Source organism: Macrotis lagotis, chromosome 8 (genome assembly GCF_037893015.1).
Source record: "Macrotis lagotis isolate mMagLag1 chromosome 8, bilby.v1.9.chrom.fasta, whole genome shotgun sequence".
NCBI lineage: Eukaryota > Metazoa > Chordata > Mammalia > Peramelemorphia > Peramelidae > Macrotis > Macrotis lagotis.
The window spans coordinates 163,915,017-163,927,390 of record NC_133665.1 but is presented as its reverse complement, the minus strand read 5'-3'; the positions used below and the strand labels follow the sequence as shown (position 1 = coordinate 163,927,390).

At 37.9% G+C, this 12,374-nt stretch overlaps 1 protein-coding gene across 1 annotated transcript in view; it reads right to left on the bottom strand.

Moving 5' to 3' along the window:
* Window positions 1-11,520, bottom strand: part of TAFA4 (TAFA chemokine like family member 4) — a 98,013-nt gene extending 86,493 nt beyond the window's left edge. The window contains exons 1-2 of the mRNA XM_074199052.1: window positions 11,379-11,520; window positions 8,645-8,760 (exon numbers count right to left, since the gene is read on the bottom strand). Of these exons, the coding sequence (XP_074055153.1) occupies window positions 8,645-8,760; window positions 11,379-11,458 (196 nt within the window). The 5' untranslated portion in view covers window positions 11,459-11,520. The remainder of the gene's footprint in view (window positions 1-8,644; window positions 8,761-11,378) is intronic.
* Between the last annotated feature and the right edge of the window lie 854 nt (window positions 11,521-12,374).

Here is a 12,374-nt window from a genome sequence, read left to right as displayed (position 1 = left end):
CAAGAGGAACTATTCAAAAAGCTTTAGGAACTCAGCCTCAGCTCTCCAAATCCTAGCAACCACCCAAAAAAAGCCCCACCCCTTAATCTCTGAGCTTTCTGGGAGCTTTATGCGAAAGATCTCCTAGTCCTGGACTCCTACTCAGGGGTTAAATTTTTTTAATTTTCATGTAAAATAAGGAAGACTGAGATGGAAGGGATTTTTCTTTTTGCAAAAAGAATATTTGCTGTTCTCTTTCTCCAAGGACCTGATACTTTTAAGAATGATTCCACCCCAAATAGGCCACCGAAATATAATGTATTCTTACCACTGTATAAGTTATACCTATCCTATTATATGACAAAATATACCCCACATCCCATCAAATGATAAAATATATGGGATGAGCTTTCCAAAGTTTAAAGTACAGATAGAAATGTCAGCTATTTTCATCATTATTACTATTACGATTGGGGCTGTCCTATACCACTGATGTCCAAAAACAAGACCTCTTCCTATCTTATTCTCATTTGATAGTGATAGCAAATAAATTTGTTTCGGCATAAATATTAAAACATTAAAAATTTCTGCTTTTTCCACAAATAAAATCCTATAGCACTTAACCTCCCAATTCAGGAAACTAAAAGTACACAACAACTTTCTCCAAAAAAAGAGAGTCCTCTGAGACTCATAGTTTGGATTAAATTCTACCACCAATTGCAAGGCTTTCATGATTCCATCATGAATTTACCTGATACATAGTTCTAACTAATCCTTGATGATTTCCTTCTGGTCTGGAGGTCTAAAGTCCTACTTGGTCCAAAAGAGAACTCATTATCTTTTCCCTTAAGCTACCTCCTCTTTTGTTTGAGATAACCCAGGTTCCCAATTGCTGCATCAGCTTTGATGCTTCCCTTTCCAAGTAGGGGAGCTGTTCAGTCCACTAGTTACCAAGTCAATCCTGCACCTATAATCCAATGATGGCAATAATAATGAAGACTTATTAAATGTTTACCTAATGTAATAAGCACAATACTATGTGGGAGTTATAAGGAGAGGAGGAAAAAGCTCAAAATTCTATCTGTCCTCAAGAAGCTTAGCCTCTAATGAGGAAGAAAATATGTAAATAACAAGATACAAAGAAAATAAATGTAGAAGAGACGGAAAGTAATCTTAGAAGGGAGAGAAGAAAGGGTCCAGGACTAATGTAGGAAGTAGTTAAGTCTTGAAGGAAGACAGAGAAATCAAAAGGTCATTCAAGAGAGCAGAGAGGAAGGGCCCTAAGAGGCTAGGGCGCAATTCCTACTGACTACAATGTAATCAATATCATTGTTATTGTTTAGTTGTTCACACTTGAATGATCCCATCTGGGGTTTTCTAGGCAGAGATACTGGAGTGGTTTGCCATTTTCTTCAACTCATTTTACAGATGAGGAAACTGAGGCAAATAGGGTTAAGGGACTTGCCTACAGTCACACCACTAGTAAGCATCTAAAGTTGGATTTAAACTCAGGATTCCTGATCCCAGGCCCTGTTTTCTACTCACTATGGCACTACCTAGTTGCTTATAATTAATATTATCACTCCCTTTCAAAATTGATTGGAATTTCATACCTTCTAGCTTCCCTGAAAAGAGATACAAATATAGATGTAGATATAAATGTAGATGTAGAAGTGGGTATAGATACATAGATGAAGATGGAAACAGAAATGGATATAGGGAGGGAGTGATGTGGGTATATATGTGTGTCCATATCATAGATATATATATATAGATATATATATATATATACATATATATATATAGAGAGAGAGAGAGAGAGAGAGAGACATGCAGGCATGCATATGTACATATATACCCACATAGTTAGTTTTACCTTCAAATTTTATTTCTGCCTTTTTATTAACACATCACAATCATTTCCATATAAACCTCTCCCCCATCTGAGGAGTGTTTCCTTGAAACGAAGAAAAGATGTTAAACAAAATCAACAGATAAAGTTTCTTGACTGACAGTATGAGCAGCATATCACATCTATCTTGCCCCATCCTCCCCAGGGAAAGGAGAGATTGTCTTTCCTCCTATCCAAGACTGATCCTTTTTTCTGTTCAATTACATTACTTTAGTCATTATGTTAGAAGACTTTCCTTTATTTTATTCTCCATTGCTTGTACATACAGGATATTCCCAAAGTTCACTTTAAGCTATTTCAAGGTTAATCACAGATTTATGGTCAGAAAGAACTTTCTGAAACACTGGACTTAAGACTCAAAAAGACATGAGTTCAAATCCAGTCTTAGACATTGACTTGCTGTGTGATTCTGTGTATAGTCACCTAAACCTGTTTGCCTCAGTTTCCTCATCTGTAAAACAGTTATAACAGCATCTACTTTCCAGGGTTGTCATGAAGACCAAATGAGATCACACATAAATCTTTTCACAAACCTTAAAGAGCTTTACAAATGCTAGGTATCATTTTTGTTGTTATCATTATTATTAATAAGGATCATTGAGTCCAACTTTCTCATTTTTCAGAGGAGAAAGAAGGGGCTAGAGAGGTTGCAGAACTTGCCCAGAGTTGCACAGCTAGAAAGCATCTGAGGTGGGATTCGAACCCAGATCTTCATGAGTCCAAATCCAGAATTCTATCAACCGTACCATGAGATGTTCTGTAGGTTAGTCACTCCTGGATAGTTTTTCCATTTTTAAAAAAAGATCACCATGTAGTTAGAGTTCATTCTCTCAATAAATATTTATTAACCATTTACCATAGACAGAGCAGTGGGTTTGCCTCTGTTTAAGACACAAAATTATATGAAACATGGTCCCTGTAGAGTTTATAATCTAAGGTAAATATTTAAATATCTATAACACAAAGCATTATTAGTGCCCTATGAGAAGCACAAACTAGATGCCATAGGAACCCAGGAAAAGGAATATTCCTGACTAGGTAATTAATGGGAGATGAGATAATAAGGGTAGAACTTACAACAGAACTACATCTTGGAGAATGTATCTGCTGGAAGGGAGCTCAGAGGCATCTAAACTAGAAATGAAGAATCTGAGACCCAGGGAAATGAAGAGCCATGCCTAGGATCGTCTTCTGCCTCCGGTCAGTGCCCATATATTTGAGGACAAGAAAAGAAAGAGAAAAGAAACACACATTCCAGTAAAAAGAATAGCCTAAAGTCCCAGAAACATTGGAATATTAAATAGTTCAGACTAATTAGAAAAAAAAACAAGGGGTGGGGGCAGCTAGGTGGCACAATAGATAGAGCACTGGCCCTGGAGTCAGGAGGACCTGAGTTCAAATCTGACCTCAAACACCTAATAATTATTTAGCTGTGTGACCTTGAACAAGTTACTTAATCCCATTGCCTTTCCAGAAAAAAAGAAAGAAAGAAAAAGAAAAAAAGAATAAAAATCAGACCTGGGAGGAAATAAGGTAGGTTGGGAGAACTCTAGAGCTTCAGTTTTATTGATTAGACGATGGAAACCAAAGAAAGTTTGCTTGTTTTTTCAAGTGGAATGCCCTCCTTAATCTGCACTAATAGTTAAATTAGTATACAACTGATAGAGAATTCCACTGGAGTTTATTGATTCATTCTATTTTATAGAAAAATGCTATCACCTTCCAACTATTAATCAGATTGGTCCAAGCTATCCCAAAAGGCAATGGGCACTTCTTGGATGAACAGGTCAAGAAAAATTACACCCTAAGCTTGTGTTCTAGCCCATTGGTAAAGATCAACCTCTTTGTAGATAGGCACCATCAGTAAGGTGTGGGCAAATGTGCCAGAGCCTCTTTTTTGCCTCCTAAAGAATAAGTTTAAATTTTTAAATTTATTTTTCAAAACACCCAAATCTTTCACTTGCCCGTCTGTTAACTCTTACTTATTTTTCCCTGCTGTATAAATGAACTAGACCAAGCATCCTCTTAGCTGGGAATAATTTTACATGGGGAAACATTTACAACCTCAATATGAAATTCAGACTCTTAGCAAGCCTTGTAAACAAACGCAATGCATTGTGGCAAAATGCTTCTGAATCTATCCTAATGCTGACACCCCACACTATGATCTTTACTGACCTAAACACATGTTTAACTTTGCAAGGAAGAAGAGAGTGGTTTTTCACACTATGTTGTGTCTAACAAATACAACTGAGTTCCTTCCTCTTTTGGCTTTGGCCATAGGGATGGGGCGGGGGGGGGGGGGGGGGGGGGGGGGGTGGGGGGGGGGGCGGGGGGGATCAATGATCTAAAATGACCTAATTGTTCTCCTCTGAGTCTTACCCCACCCTGTTCTATACAGGCTGCTCACCAACAGTGATGGAGTTGGAACTGAGTTAACAGCATCTCTGGGAGCTCATGAGGATTTATGTAGTGAAGACACCATCTCTGATATGATATCTTTTGGTGGCTAAGTCATTTATAAATTCAAACTCATCTGATAGAGAGGTAGAAGTAATTTAAATGTTTTCGACTCCAAAAGGATATTTTCATTAAATTTGTATTGCAACCAAATTCTACAGGCCCATCTTCCCCCCTACCCCAACTTTCATTGCAAGTTAAAAACCAACCAAGAGCATTCCTGGAGTGTCTGTTATAAAATCACTCATATTTACTCCATTTATTTACTCATATTTAACTCTATATAAATTTAATAACTCTAGAAATGAAACATATCTGTTTCAATGTCAAATCATCCTTCATAGTCTCCTATGAAAGGTATTTACTTTTTATTTTTATTTTCTATTCCAGTTCAGTTTTTTAAAAAAAAATTAAAATTCTCTTAATCATAGCAGTTCCAACTTAAAATTAACCCAGTCAAAATTAGATTACTGTATTGTATTAAAGGCCTTGAAAGGCATTTATAAGCCACAATCTTCTGTTTTCCTTCTATATGGTCTGAGAACAATCAGCAGTTCCATATTTCATTTGTCTTCAATATCTCCATCTCGATCACCAATGAGCGACAGAAAATGAAAGCTCTGGGCTAATAAACTGTTCCAAGCAGATCTGCTAACTAAGGTATGGGATAGAAAAGCTTTCTTTGATCCAGAAGTGATGCACCATTGAGCTAGCAGAGGGTGGCACTGGAGGTGCCAGGGGAGGGGGACAGAGGAGTAATAGTGTGGTCATCCGCCCTGCTCAGCAACCCTGGCTCCTCCGCAATGAAGGTTTTGAATATGAAGGTGGCAGGATCATAGTGGTGATTTAGGAAGATTGTAAAGGGCTTTTCAATGAATTGATCTGAAAAACTGGAGGAGTGAGAAGAAAGAAGGAAGAGGAGGAGAAGGAGGAAGTGTTTGAACTCAGGATCATAGCCATCAAGCTAGAAGGGATGCTATAGTCCATCCAGTCCAATAATTTCATTTTATAGATGGGGAAACTGAGGCCCAGAGAGGTTAAAAGAGTTTTCCATGTTACACAGGTAATAAATTGCAAAGCCAGTATTAGTGAATAGTTAGAAGGTCATTCTAATAGTCTAAGCTTAAAGTGATAAAGGCAGGCAGGTGATACAAAGGATGATATGCTGACCCTAGATTCAGGAAGACTATCTTTAGAGTCCAAATCTGACCTCAGACACTTGGTAACCCTGGACAAATGACTTAACACTGTTTGTCTCAGTTTCCTCATCTGTAAAATGAGCTGGAGAAAGAAATGGAAAATATTCCAGTATCTCTGCCAAGAAAAGTCCGAATGGGGTCACAAGGAGTCAGATATTACTGAAACAACTGAACAATAACAAAGCAATAAGGGCTTAAATTAGGATGGTGGTGCTGGGAATTTTCTTTTACAGAGAAAGAAAAGTCAAAAAGAGAGAATATTATGCCAAAAGTTCAGGTTTTTAAAAATCTATAACTTAACTAAGCTTTGGAGGCAGCTAGAGGACATGATGGGAAGAACTGAATTCAAATCTTTCTAGATAGGTGATCATTAACAAGTTGTTTAATCTCTATCTGTCTCAGTTTCTTCAACTGTAAAATAATAATATAATAATAATAACGCCCTACTTCCCAGAGTAGTTGTGAGATAATATGTGTAAAGTGCCTTATTCTTAGTAGATTCTTAAAAAGACTTTCCTTCTTTGCTCTATTCAGTGCTCCCCTCAGTGCTTGTCTAGAACTATCCAGGTCTCTCAAAAGGTACCTGTCTATTATGAAAGTAGAAGGTATCATTTCATCACTTCTTAGAATCCTAATTCTAAAACTGGAAGAGATATCAAAGCTCACCTAGTCCAAATCCCTGATTTTTCAGATAAAGAAACTGAGACACCAGGAGAGAAGTCATTGATGTGACCAAGGTCACTTCACTAGGAAGGTAGATTGAATTTGCAAACCCATCATCAGATTCCAAGATCTTTACTCTTTCCATAGCCCTACATTGCCTCCTTCATTATTGTTTTATGCCTACTCAAAACTACTGTCATCCTCATACAGATTTGTCCCTGAAATGATACATTTTCCCCATTCAAAGGGCTAAAGCAATGAAGCAAGAATTTGACCCCAATCAAATGAAGGCTCTGCCTTGTCCTCGGTTTCCTTCAAGTTTTAATAACCTTTCAACATTGTCCCTCGGGCTCAGCCCTCTGAAATCTGAAAATCTACTGTTAATAACCTGCCTGGCTGCAATGTTTTCCTTGGCTGATGACAAGCATGTCTCTCGACCTCCACCCAGGAAAAGCGATGTGGACTAATCAGATAAGGCTAATGACTTAAAACACTTTGTCTTCCAAAGGAAGTCATCTAGAGATACATGGTGGGGTAAGTTGCTGGCTGTCGGCATTTTGGAACAGCCGCATGGTATTGATTTTATGCTGATTTGTTCAAACTTCCATCATGATTTGGCTTGATCTTCATCAAAATGTGTAGCTCGAGGGGGAAAATGAGTTTTAGAGGATTTCAAAAAAAAATGAACTTGAGTCCAAAATGATTTATGACCTTCGAATTCGAGTGTTATGTAGTGAAAAACAGCAACTGGATAGGGAATCAAAATGTTTAGCATCCCTAAACCACAGAAAAGCCCTTTCCAGGTTATACATTACAATTTTTAAGTTGACAGACAGCACAGCTTAGGATTCAGGCTATAAAGTCTTACATTCAAAAAGTCTAAGAATTTCTGGGACTGCCATCGCATAAATTGCAGTTTCTCAAGATCTGGATTAATTGTTTAGCAGTCAGTCTGCTGACAACCATGAATTATGGAGGAAAAAACACAAATCTTTGGGGAGTTTCTCAATGTAGGTCACTCTAAGTGGTGATTAAAGTGGCGTATGGTGTTTGTGTGTGAGCATGTATATATGTGAGCACAAAGACACATTTGGGAAGCAAGAGAAAGAGGGGAATAGAAAAAAAAAGGAGTCACTGATGACAAAGCCGGTCAACCTTAGTCCAGAAATAACAAAATCACAGACCCAAGTTGCCAAGAAAATGATCAGGGTTGCTTACCTTTCAGAATCAAGGACTATCGGAGTCCTGCCTCAGAGACCTTCTATCTAATCTAATCCATATTCCAAAGGGATGTCCCTTTTCAATACACCCAAAGAGAGATCATCTCAGGTTGACTGAAGATTTCTGATGAGGAGCCCACAACCCTCCATTCCACTTTTAGACAGTTTGTTTTTTCATTACATCAAGTCAAAATGAATCAAGTTGCTTAGTTCTCTCTATGCCCCCTTTGTGAAGGTATCATCATTCATTGGATCAAAGATCTTGCTTTCTGACAAACTTCAAAGATCAATGAACCCAACCCTCTCTTTACAGCTTGGGAAACTAAGGCCCATGAAGGTGAAGCGATTTGTCAAACATGACCGAGGTAAATATCAGGTGGAATTTGAACCTGGGTCAATTGACTTGAGAGCTTAACCACGTGCCTTTGTTATATCACCATCATCACCATTAATCATGCGTTTTATTATTCATGACCAGGGCAGTTAGGTGGTAGAGTGGATAGAGTACCAGCCCTAGAGCTGGGGGAACTTGAGTTCAAATCCAGCCTCAGACACTTGACGCTTACTAGCTGTATGACCTTGACCAAGCCACCCAACCCCGACTGCCTTGCATCCAGGACCATTTCCAGTCATTCTGATTCACTAGACCCAAATGGCTCTGGAGGAAAAACTGAGATTGGTGATTTAGCACAGCCCCCCTCACTTAAATCCAATCCTTTTGCTTGTTACGGCATCACTTCCATGATGTCATGGTCTTCTTTAAGAAAGAAGGACAAACATCACAACTTTTCTCTTTGCATTCCCAGTGATCAGCTTATAGCATGTGGTATACAGTAAGCATTAACAAATGCTTTTTCATTCATTTTTCAACAATTCAATTAGATGTCAATATACCCTAGCAGATAGCCTCAACATACTTTGGAGGGATGCTAGGAGAATGAATGAAAACAGCCTGTCTTTTGTTCTAGCATCCTGGGGGAAAGGCACTATATAAACAGAGGCATTTAAGAAGAGAAAATGCAAACAAATCATGCTGGGAAAAAATGGCAAGAATTTGTGGCACATCCAAATATTGCACTGATAGTTTTACCCCAGTTATTAGACACTATCCACAGCTTGGTCAATTAACCAATGGCTAAAAAGTGGGCTCTGATGTTGGTGGAGTGTGATTAATTGATCTCGGTAGTGCATAATGAGTTTAAAGCTCCTACCTGGGTGTCCCCGGAGATGATGGCTAGAGGCTGATAACAGTTTACTGCATACCATTAGCAAGGAGACAAGGAGGAGCCAATGAGACAGCAGCACTGATTTGGCAGAGAATCTCATCCTAAAGGCAGAAAAAAAAATGAGTTCAATGAAGAGCTGATACTTGAAGGAGCTATGAGACAGACAATACTATGGAGGTAGGACAAAGTAGTCTGAAAATTGCCTGTTGGTGGGGAGAGGGTAGTATCAGAGATAATAGTTTTTTTTCTTTAAGGAGCGCCAATCAAATCTAGTTTAGACTTGATTTGACCCAATTTCTGATAAATCAATCTTAAAATTAAATTCCAGAAGTGAATTATATGCTTAGATATAAGATCAGCCCTGCTTTCCTAAGTATCAATTCGATGGTCTGATAATTAAATTTGGTTTAAATCACTTTTAAATATTAAGAAAGTTACATTTGTTGAAATGCACACTGCTTCCCTATATAAAATCTGAGTTAATGCTGAACACACCTCCCCTCAAGTCAAGCACTTATGAATGAAAAATGTTTGGGATGAAAGCACAGACATATATTTTATTGAACAAACCCTCAGGTTTGTGGGACAGGTTGGCATTTGATATCTTGAACAAAAGACACTAAAGTGATGACTGTCAAATTATTTAGACTTTATGAATGGTCAATGTAGCAAATAAAACTCTTCAATGATCATTTATGCTGGTCTGGTTCAGTTACCCAAAGAAAAGATTAAACAAAATACAAATGTAGTGACTAGAAAACTTATATTCTCTGGGCTTCACAAAATCTGGAAAGGCAGAAGAAGATAATAAAACCTTAGTCTTGAAATTAGGAAGACCTAGGCTCAAATCAGCCTCTGAAACTCACTAGCTCTTAGAACCTGGCCAATGCATTTCAACTCTGTATCTTACGAATAATAAGTCATAGACAAAACTTCTCTATTAGGAGTTTGCCTATTTTGGAGGGAGTTTTCACACTGGGAGTTCCCAAGTCACTGACCAACCAAATCACAAAACATAAGAGCTGAAAATAACCTCAGATGGCATATACTTTAATTGATACCAAAGTGGAGATTTGATTTAGTGGTGGTATTCTGGATTTAGATCTGCTTATACCAAATCAAATGTTCTCTTTCCACTTTGGGTAAATGCCTTGCAGCTTTTTATATCTTCCCCTATTCAATCCTCTAGGACCTAAGTACTCTATGGGAGCACTGAAAGTTATTGAGCACAAAAACAGTCATGGGAGAACACTACTGAAATGGCATACTGGGTCTCAATGATAGTGAACAACTCTCCAGGTGAACCCCCTGTGTTCTCTGAAAATACATCCAATAGATGCCCTCCAGGAAATCTGGTACCACATCCATAGGGTGCCATTTTTAGCCTGGGGGGAAAAAGTACAAAATATCATCAGAGAAGATCCCCACCTCATAAAACTATCAAAAGTCAGACCTGAAACCAGTAATCTCTTTGAGCTTTCTATTATTTAGTTAAAGAAAACTACTGAAAAGGTGCCATACTGCTCCTTGGCTGGAGATTCCTTTCATTATCTGAACCTACGGACAAACACAAGATTTTCAGTTTGTCTTTAAAGAAGTATATGTTAAAGGTGAGTCGTGGTAAAACTATGGGGCAAGTTTTTCAAAGACTGTGAAGAAGAGATTTGATATGTTCCATTTTGCCCCAGAGTACATCACCAGAAGCAATGGTAAGAATTTGTGAAAGGCCATCATAGACTAGACAGCAGGAAAAGCTCACTGACAATTAGAGTTCCCCCCACCAAGTCATATGGGTTGCCTCAGGAGGCAGTGAGGTCCCTCTCCCCTGACATCTTTAAGAAGAAAATGGACAATAACTTGTGGATCAGGTATGAGTTGGACTAGTCAACTGCAGAGGTCTCTCTCTCCCAGCTCTATTATTCTGGATAATGTGAGCTTATTATTTTGTGTCCCTTAGACCATCTCATCCGGTTATATGGTGGTAAATATTTTAGAACTAACTCTCTGGGGAGAAAAATGCAAACAAATGCATTTTGAAATTTAATAAGTATCATTAGGGGCAGCTAGGTGGCGCAGTGGATAGAGCATCAGCCCTGGAGTCAGGAGGACCTGAGTTCCAAATCCGACCTCAGACACTTAATAATTACCCAGCTGTGTGGCTTTGGGCAAGCCACTTAACACCATTTGCCTTGCAAAAAAAAAAAACTAAAAAAAACCCCTAATAAGTATCATTTACATTTTCTCCATCATTATATTAATTTTAGACAATCAACAAAACAACAAATCAAGTCACAGTTTGTAACATTTGCTACTTTCCAAGATATAAATGCTTATACTGAAAATTTAACAATCAGTTCTCCCGAACCAGTATGAGCAGGCTCCAGCAAACCCTAGACTTTATCTGATACAAGATTTCAATTTTCAGATGGGGAAAAATGCTCTCATAAAATGGTTATACTTTCCCCAGGTTAAAATGAATGTTGTTTAGCGAGAATCCCAGGTCTTTACAACTCATCTCTCCATACAACTCTTTGTAAACTGAAAAGAGTCCAAAAGATTAGAGTCCCAAATAAAAAAACCATGAGCCCCAAAGCCCCAGAATCCCAGATAAGAGGGAGACCTTTAGAAAAGATGAGCAGAGCCCCAGAAACACTCACATCTGCCAAATTCTAGTATTTAGAAAGTGCCATCTCTATGTCACTGGTAAAAGTCATCTTACCTTGGGGACTTCACAAGAATTGGATTCCAGTCAAACACAATTATTCCAGAAAATGTTTCAAAGCAGCTCCAAATTTCCATTTGCAACTAGACTCAACCATTGCTGAGATTCACAAATTTCTCTTCGCTTGAGAAATCTATTACCTATTAAGGAAACCCAGATAGACAACCATTAGAATTTTTAATGTTGATATGAAACAGATTTCTATTAGCAAAGTAATTGTTTTATGATGCCACCGCCTGTCATAAGTAAGCTAGTCTGTGGACAGTAAGGTTCTCCTCATAGAATAGTCTATGCTATTCTAACAAAGGGAGGGAAGTAAGATTGCATTTTAAAAACACATCGTGTTAGCTTAAATGTTAGTCAAGAATTGTATGATTTGAAATTAGCTGAATTCCTCCCAACAAAAAAAAGAATCCTAAAATACTGGCATAGTGGTAATCCAATCAATAATAATCAAAAGTGATAAGTAACAAGAGAGTTCACAAAGCAAAATGAATACTATGTTATAATTCTATTCAATCCATCATAGAATCATAATAAAGGAAAACAGCATGGTACAGTGCAAAGTAAATGGGACATGGGACAAGACTTCAAATCCTCCCTCCAGAGAGTTAGTTAAGGTCCCTTTCAAATCAAATGTTCCTATGACCTTGTTGCTATCTAATTCAAACTTCTTAATTTTCCAACCAAAAAATAATAATCTACTTCAATAGAGCACTTTATAATTTACAAAATGCTAGACACATCTCATTTGATCCTCACAACATCCCTATAAAGGAGGTACTACTATTATTCCCATTTTGTGGAAGATGAAATTGAGGTCTGGAGAACTGATTTGTCCAGGATCATAGAGCAGGTCTCCTGACTCCTAGACCAACAGGTATGAAATAAGAAATAAGAAAGATTTCCAGGGTTGTATGCTCCAACAAAGATTTCAACAGAGAAGAAAGAGAGAAAATATTCTTATTTTGATAACCCTCTGACATATGAAAA